General features: G+C 37.6%; 1 protein-coding gene across 1 annotated transcript; it reads right to left on the reverse strand.

Annotated features, from left to right (window-relative positions):
* Nucleotides 1–1,640: 1,640 nt before the first annotated feature.
* On the reverse strand, nucleotides 1,641–4,444 carry LOC127634730 (proline-rich protein 35-like). Its single transcript, XM_052114394.1, has 2 exons — nucleotides 3,024–4,444; nucleotides 1,641–2,322 (listed from the first exon to the last, which is right to left on the reverse strand). Exons 1-2 carry the CDS (start codon nucleotides 4,442–4,444, stop codon nucleotides 1,641–1,643), a joined length of 2,103 nt encoding a protein of 700 aa, XP_051970354.1.
* Between the last annotated feature and the right edge of the window lie 4,705 nt (nucleotides 4,445–9,149).

Genomic DNA, 9,149 nt, shown 5'->3' on the forward strand with positions numbered 1-9,149 from the left:
AGTCACTGAATTCAGAGAACATTTTACAGTTAGGTGTGTGTTATAGGCATTGTGTGGATTTTTTGTTCTATTTTTAACTGGAGTATAAAATAGATAGTCTGAAAAACAAGGAGTTGTTTGTGTTTTAATAATGGTTTTGTAATTGATTAATGAAAAAACATGTCATTTTTCGTTTTTGGATTCTTAATTGGATCTTAAAAGAACGAATGATACATGGATTTCATCGCATTTGCATTTTGTCCTTTTTAAGTTTGTTTTAAAGTGCTTGACTTTGTTTTCTGTTTCCAGGATTCTTCCTTCATAGCATGTGGAATTTAAATCTTGATTGTCTTTAAGCAAGAACCATGTGCTGATATAATATACACAATTGTACAGAGCTGCTTGTGTGGACTGTGGAAGCAAGAAGCAATGGTTATGTCAGCCTGCATCAGAAATGAAGTAATGTATCATTTTTTCTGCTATTTTCTGAATATAGTGTTGAACGGGATGTTGATTTAAAGTTATCTTACAGTGTGACTTAGCATACAGGTACCAAAAGTTGGAAACCACATTGAAAATGAATATTTAAGATTTATTTATTATTTATTTATTTTTTACGCTCAAAATTCATAAAATAATTCCATAAAATTTAAAGTAATCTTTAACTAAAAAAAATATATAATAAATAAATAAAAATAAAATTGTATATATATATATATATTTCAAGTAAAAAAAAAAATGTATATAGATTTTTTTACTTTTAAATAAAATTGAAAATTTGTAAAAAAAAATTAAGCAATTGAATTTGATGGAATTTTGTTATGAAATTGAAATGCGTAAATCTAAAATATGTTTTTGAGGTTAAGCAAATTTGTGATTTTCACAACATTAAATATCAAATTTATTTCACTCCAAATATCATCTTGTAATATATATATAGATATATATATGTAGATATATATATATATATATATTAGGGCTGTCAATCAATTAAATGTTTTTAATTTAATTTATTACATGATATGGCGATTCATTAATAGAATTAATCACAATTATTCGCATATAAATATTTGCTGAGAAAGCCCCTAAAATAACAATAATTGAATACACTGTATAATGATCAAATAATTATAAATAGTTATATTTAAATAATTACAAAATTAATGTATATTATAAAAAGTAAGTGTTTTGGTTGTGTCACGTCATAAATAAAGTTTATAGGTCGCTGTGGAAAATTTAGGAAAACACGTTTTGAGATACATGCATTCGGAATCGTGCTCCGTCCAGCTGTGTTTGAGCGCAAGAACGGGTCAAGCGAGCCTGATTGTGTTTTGTTGTCTGTTGTGTGTTTCGCTTACTGCACCCTGCTGAAAACAGTTGGTACTTCAAGATTGAACCGCTTCAATGGTAATATTCTATATTACAGTCCAGGGACATGATGAATTGCATACATTGTTTTTACGCATTTTATGTAATTAATCACATCAAATTAATGCATTCAATTGCCAGCCCTAATATATACAGTATTTAAAAACAAAATGCAAATCAGAAGCATTTTCATAGTGGTCTCAGACTTTTGGGCATTACTGTATATGTGTAAATTATGTAAGTTATGATAAGTTGAGTTTTAGTTTATTTGTTAAGTTGTGTAGTTCTCTTGACTACACCATTGTATCGGTGGTTGTTAACGGGCTGGTTGGACACAGTGTGTCCAGGTGTTGGATAGATGGAGGCCTGTTCAGTGTTTTGGAGCAAAGAACACTCGAGTCGGCTTCACACTTGGTGGTTCTGCTGTGCCACAGAGCTTCAGCGGTTCCGGCCCGTACCACAAACCCTCCATCAGCCAACACCTCTGTTTTCACTACAGGTACATGTGACTGATTCAGTTTCATTAGCGCTTCTAGAGAACACTTCCTTCGTTCTTTAAAACTGCTTCTGCGTTGATCATCATCATCATCATCATCATCTTCTTCCTCTTCCGTATCTGTGCAGTTTCCATCTATTGTTTCTTTTGTTTCTCCTACAATGCGTCTCCCGGTGGCGTCTCCTGCCATGTTTGTGTTCAAATCTTTTTTGACGGATAAATCGAGCGGTCCCTCGTTAGATCGAGCTGTCCGCTCTAGTGCCAGTTTAATGTGCGAGAGCTCCGAACGGATCTTGCCCAGGTGAGCCCACAGGTGGCGCTGCTCAGGAAGTGTTGTGGCGCGCTGCTCTGTGCTCTGGTACTCTTGTAGTAAGGTGGAGAAATCCTGCAGGAGAGCAGCTGCCGGGTCCGCGTCTCTCTCCATTCCTCTCTGTCTCGCCTCCAGCGGTTCAGACATATGCAGCAGGGAGGCGGCATCACTGAGGGGGCTGCATGTGAAAAAGAGGGTTTAATTGTATCTAAATCCCATTCATCAACTCCAACCTGAGACTATTTAACTCTGTTTTAGATATGTTTTTTCTGGGCTGAAAGTTTTTCTATTTATTGCGAAATATGGGTGTTTCTTCAACATCATGCACTTTAATGTCCAAGGGGTTGATTTTTATTCAAACAAACAGACAAAAACGATAAAAATGTAATTTCCATCAGTGTCATTTCCAGCACAGAATTATATTAAACACAACACAGAATTTGAGGTGTGCTTGAAATGTTCATGATTTGCAGAACAACAATTGTAGCCACAGTTAAAATACATTGACTCTTTCCCCAAAACCTAGTGAGATGCCTATTTAGGCAGCAATTTTAGGCATCCTATGCACGCTTCTGATGCAAAAAGTGGTACTTCTAAAACTGTTTTCCTGTTCAAGCTCTCTTCAACCAGCCGCATGGTTCCCACATGTCCTTAAAGGTGTAGTTCAACAATAAATAAATAAATAAGCACAAATCTCTCATCTTTGACTTTCCCTCTTGTTGTTTCAAACCCCCTATGATTTTCTTTTTGTTAGTCACTTTTTACTTCAATTGCATATTTTTTCCATTCAATAAAAGGTGACTTTGGGTGTCATTCTGTATTCTGTGTGTATATTCGAAAGTGTTACCATGTCTAGATTTATTGTCTTACCTGTTGTGTATTGGGAGCCTGGTCATCATGGCAGCAATAGATGTGGATTTGTGAGCGTTTTTGAGGGATTCAATGGGAAACTCCAGTGCCGGTTTCTTCTCCACTGGAACACCATGAGAGTCCAATGATGTCGCCGTCCTCTTCAAACTTTGCTCTTTGATGAAAGAAGCGTCCTGCTGCCACCCAGTCTTCCCTTCTCTCGATCTGAGCCTGTCCTTTACGCCCTGACTCGGTTCTGGGGAAGAGCATGTAGGAGACACCCAGGCTGCAGGTGAGGTTTGGCTGGACGTGGGCCGAAGAGCTGGGACCTTCCACAAGTTTAGTTTAGTAGGGTACGAAGACGGGTACGAAGTCGGTAGACTCATTCGGGGCTGTTTTATGAGTTTACCTGTATCAGAGGTCGCTGGGGTTGAGGAGGTTGTAGCTCCAATGGTGTGCTCACAAAGGAAAGGGTAATACAGGTGAGGAGGAAGTATAGATCGGTCAGTGTGTCTTTGTGGATGAGTGAGCTGTCCGGTTGATGCCAGAAAGGGTAGCGGAGAGATCTGAGCATGTGCGGTTGTGGTCGCAGAGCTTGCTGATGTAGGTATGCTTAATGCTGGGTTTAGGTATGAAAGGAGTCCGGGTGCCAACGGGTATCCAACACCAAGCAAAGATAGATTGAAACTAGGAGTGTCAGAGCATTCAAGTTGCCCAGTTGATGCTGGTGGGGGATAACAAGGTAAAGAAGAGGGCACAGAGTCAGACTTGTGTTTAGCACTGGACGTTTGGTTGCTAAGGATGCGCCATTGTTCTGAAAGCAAGGCCGCTGGCCCCGAAAGGCAGGTTTTTGAGAGCCTATAGTGTCGCAGTTTTGATTCTACTTCAACCGAGCGTGCTCGCAAGAGTTGCTCTTCCAGTGAAAACACATCCGCCATCACGAGTTCTGCTTCTTGCTTGGATTGCTTGGTTCCTCCTCTTGTCTCCAAAGGCTCTGGGCTCAAAACCGCCGACCCGTTTGTCTCGGCCATGTCTTCATCTTTCTCTGCTTCCCTCTCTGTTTCTACCTCCTCTATGTCTTCATTCACACCGACCTCCAGGCTTGCCGACGAATGAGGGGGCTCGTCCGACATCTCGGCACGATCAGAGTGACTCTTGGTGGGGCTGTGGGAGCGTAGACTTCCCTGCTGTGGCCGGAGTTGGTCTGGATGAAGCAGACTGCCCTTTTTATAAGGCCAGTCGGACTCGATGAGCAACGATAATGAGTTTTTGCACAAGCTGTACTTCATGTGGTTGTACAGGTGGGATTTTTCCATGCAGGTGAAAGGGCATTGGAAGCATTTGTAGTTGTAGGGTTTGCCCCACGGTCGCGGGATGTAGTGCGGCTTTTTGGGTTTCCTTTCCTTGTGCTTACAGCCCACTTTACAATCGTCTTTCGACATTACAGCGATACAAACGTGTGGTGATAAAGAAGCAATGCTGGAAAGGATGTGTAATTGCTCAAGAATGGGTTTCTTCCAGTTTTGTGTATATTTTTATATCTGCCTCCAAGTATGTGGATGTCATGCGTGCTACTGAATCATGTGAGTGTGTTTGGAGTGATTTAAATGCGAGGGTAAACTTTTAATTGATCAGAACTGGAGTCAAGTAGGAATGCATCCATCAGACGGCCAATATTTTCATCTCAGCTGTTGAGAAAAAAAAAGTATATTAAACAAAGAGAAGAGCAAAAAAGTAATGTATGAGAATCAGCATTAGATTTAATGTAATGTAATTATGCTGATGCTTTTTTCATCATATTTTTAGAACAAGATGAGGATGAGTAACGGATGACAGAACTTTCTTTCACAATTAGACCAGAACTATATTAGTACTGAAGTATATAGTGTCAATAGTGCAGCCTGTTCTTTTAAGGGAAAATGACATGGTGAAATGTCCAATTTGAGGTGTAAAAAGCGAGTTTTAAATCAACAAAACCAACCTCCTTACCCAAAACCTAAAGTGAAGAAATTAAAAACACATCCACGTCATTTTGTGGTGCTTCCGTGACTTTTTTGGCTCATGCGTTGGCCCGGATGCTCTTCAGGACTCGTACCCCGGTCCTTTGCATCGCAAGTGCAATGCTCAATCAGTTGAGCTGCTCACACTTTATATTAGGAGTCCTTAACTACTATGTACTAACTTTAAAATACATGCAATACAATGCATTTATTGTGTAACTACATGTTGTTATGCAAAATTCTCTCAATTTTCCCATTTGTTGCAACTGAGGTTGAGGTATTGCTAGCAAATGCTAAAGTACATAATAGTTAAAGACTATAAGACCTAATATTAAGAGGGACCGTTGAGCTGTGTAAAATGTATCTCCATACAAGTCATGCTCTATAATAAAAGTGTTTGGATGTTTAAGATACAGTATGGCATAGTGGAGGAACAGAGTGCAAAGTAGATGTTTATGCACTGATAATCTGCAGTTTTACTTGTCATATGTGTGAAAGCGAATTAAAGATGGTGTTGTCGTATCACCTCCGGTGTTCATTTCACCCAAAAACTGCAATGAAAAAAAACCCTGCAAAATGTAGGCATGGTAACATGATGCAATTTTGATTTCATGTCTACTTAAAGAGAGTTGATATATTTTAGTTTGATGTGTGTGTGTGTGTGTGTGTGTCTTGGAACTGTTGAAAGTCCTCTATCTGCCACCTTTCATTACGTTCAGGGTTGCACCAGTGAGGTGTGTGTGTGTGTGTGTTTCTTGAGGGTGTTGCACCTGTGCGGTGACTCTAATGTTCAGTGTAGTATCTGCAGTAGGACCCTGAAGGTCATCTGTAGGCACATCCTGACAAAGGACACCAGGACGAGAGACTGCCCATGTGTATGTGTGTTAATGAGAGATTGGCATCAAGCCCGCGAGGCATCGTTAGTGAAAGAATGTGGGTCAAGGCAGACTGAATGCTCTTTTGCTGTATGTATCAGTCTGTCCACTCACGATCATCTGTCTCTCTCATTCATTATCTCTCAGAGTCTCTTTATCTTCTCACTTTCTTCTCTGCTTTGTCTTCTAATATCTGAGATGATCTAATGGAACTACTCATGCTCTACATTTTGCATGAATAAAAAAATATATATTATTTTTTTGTTTTTTTTTTTCTCTGAAAAACTCTAAAGCGTGAAGATGCAACGTTTTACATTTCATTTTTTTTCTGGAAAAATCTGCTTTCTTCTGCAATTAAATTGACATTTATCAGACAAAGCGACTTACAAATGAGGATCGTAAGTACAACAAAAAAAAAGCTTACCTGAAAAAGTATTGTTTTCAAATACAACATCATTTTTTCTATAAAACTATGACTAATAATGTAACTATTATATTATGATGTCTGCCCAAATAAAACAGCTCAGCTAATGTGTCATTCTTACAATTGTGTAAATAGTTATTAGTGCTTGAAACCACAAAATAAACTCACAATTTCTAATAAAAACAGCACAAATCTCTTAGAGACCCTCTTCTGTAACACATTGCCATTTGACAATAGTGTGCAAAACAAATGATTTTTATAATTACATTATTATTGAAATATATATACTTATAAATCTATTGTGATTTTTCTCATCCAAGGGGTTTTTTATACTAACTTTACATTATTTAAGCAAATGCAAACGTGAAAGAATTAGAACAGTTATTCAGAAAGGACCAACTTAAGCGTGTATGATATGATATCATCTCACTATTCATTTATTTTGCATATAAAAATAAAATATAGGGCTCAGTAAACAATTAAATTCATGCGATAAAAGCTTCGGTTGGTCTCTTTCTTCCAAATGCTCATTTATGCCACAACAATTGTTAAAAGCGTTCTCTTTTTTATTAAATTTTTTGCTCCTGGCATTTTTCTTTGGGGAAAAAGAGAGAGAAAAAAAACGAGAACAAGGGAAAGTGAAAAAGAATACAGACATGATGTTCAGGAAACAAAGAGGAGCATAAAATGTTTCGCTGTAAGGAATGAGTTTTAGTGCTTGTATCTCGGGGTGCTGTGTACAAATGAGAGCCTGCGGTGATTTCACTTTAAAGAAGACGATTGGGGACGGATTTCACCAAACTTTCATCTATTACAGCAGTATGAGTAAGAATGAACTCACTCCTACAACTTCCTCTGACTCTCTAAATCTGCCTTCCTGTCCATCTAAGTGTGCATGTTTGACATAATGCACAGGACAACTTACAATGTAGGTACTATATATGTATGTGTGTGTACTGGATATATTGTGGTTATGTTTTCCCCCCTGACCCGTTCTCTTTTAACTGGACATCAAACGCTGCTGTTAGCGTGAATCAATAAAATTATTTTAGAGTTGTTCTCACTGCGGGACATTCTTTGTGGTGTGTGCATGTGTGTGTGAGTTTTAAGGCCCTCAGGGGTCGGTCGGGCATTGGGAATGAAACGCTCATGCACACATTCTGATCATTGTCTGTTAAATATCGTCTCATTTAAAAAAGGGACGCTTGCTAAAGCATTGATGTGCTGTGACAAATCAAACAACTGATGACACGGACAGACAGAGCTACAAACAAAAGAAATAGAGAAACTGATTAAAAAATTAAATAGTTTAAAATATATTGCACACCAATAAATATTCACGTTTTTGGAAGCTCATCTGAAATCACAGGAACTCTGAGCATTGCTGTAATTTTGCCCAGTGTGTGTTTTGTAGCTTGTACCTTCAGCAGTTGTGCAGAATGAGTCAAGACACATGAAGTTTTATCACTCTCTTATTGGAGGATCTAGAAGTGAACAAGCATTAAAAACATATTACAGTAAATGCATTAAACTGATGTAGATTGTACATATATGAGATTGTGCAATGTGACAATCTGCAATAAGCATTGGTTTAATATGCTATTGAAAACAATACAATAAAATGTCATAAAGCCTCAATTCATGCAGCAAATTTAGAAATTGTGTTTTTTAATTTTTATGCAAAATATAGATGAAACAGAAAAAATTATTGAAAGTAAAAAACATTTGTCAGACGACATATGGGGTAAGTTGTCACACCTGTCATTAAGCATGTAAGCTATTTATATGTGTTTGCAATTTATTGAAAGCTGTTTAATGGCGTTTCAGCAGAAAGAAAAAGAATATAAAACACAAAACAATTTATGAAAGAGCAAAGATGTAAAAGGTGACAGCATGCACGGTAGAAAAGTATCAAACCATTGTTTTTGCTAACAGAAATGGGCATTTTTAAATGGCAAAACTGGTATATAACATAAAATACACATAACACATTTTTTTTTTTTCAGTTAAAATCTACGTTCATCATGTAGTTGACTCTTCCCTTAATGTATCCCAGTGATACTTAATTGTATTTACATGTTTACAAAAACATTATGATATTTGAAGTTTAATTTGGAGACTAAAATTCACAAAATTATTCTAATTTAAGTCTCGATTTTTAATACCAACCTAACACTGTTAGAAAAAACAAGTATTTGTGTAATTCGATTTTTGACTCAAAACTTAGTTACTGAGATATTGCCCTTATGACAACTTCTTCATGTGACAGCACAAAAAAACGAATTTTATACTGTTATTATATACTTCATCGGTAAATAACTTTAATATCATCTCATACAAAATCCTTTTAAATCAGATATTCCGAGTTAATCAAGACGTTTAATTTGATTGCCATCTTAACAGATTTATCAGAGTCCAGTTACATGAAACAATCAGCCCAAGTACACATACTATGACGTCATAATAACTTTAATCCACAGATAACAGTCTTCACTTACCTGCTGTGCGTCTGTGTCATGTCCCGTTCCAGAGGCGGGTGATGATGCGCGTCCGGGTGTTTTATGTGGGGAGAGAGATGCATGCATGCACACACATGGATGAACGAGAGAGAGAGAGAGAGAGAGAGAGGCACATATATATATATATTCTCTAGGAGGGATGCCTTGGGGCAGCACAATCAGGCGCAGGCCCCTCCTGCCTCCCCTGCTATTGGCACAAGCACAAGTGGGTCCAAATTAGGAAAACTGGCCTGGTACAGTGCATAGATGAGAAGTCAGGACTGTACCGGGACAGTTTATTTAATTGGCCCATGGTGCATTTTAAAGTCACTGATTTTTGAGAAACCGTA

Source organism: Xyrauchen texanus, chromosome 42, assembly GCF_025860055.1.
Source record: "Xyrauchen texanus isolate HMW12.3.18 chromosome 42, RBS_HiC_50CHRs, whole genome shotgun sequence".
NCBI classification, from domain to species: Eukaryota; Metazoa; Chordata; class Actinopteri; order Cypriniformes; family Catostomidae; genus Xyrauchen; species Xyrauchen texanus.

What these genes read in the sequence shown, in the direction of transcription:
- LOC127634730 (XM_052114394.1), bottom strand. Translation starts at nt 4,444, where the DNA reads ATGTCGAAAGACGATTGTAAAGTGGGCTGTAAGCACAAGGAAAGGAAA. An exon ending in AGGCTCCCAATACACAACAG is followed by an intron (nt 2,323 to 3,023) that starts GTAAGACAATAA and finishes CAGCCCCCTCAG; the next exon opens with TGATGCCGCCTCCCTGCTGC.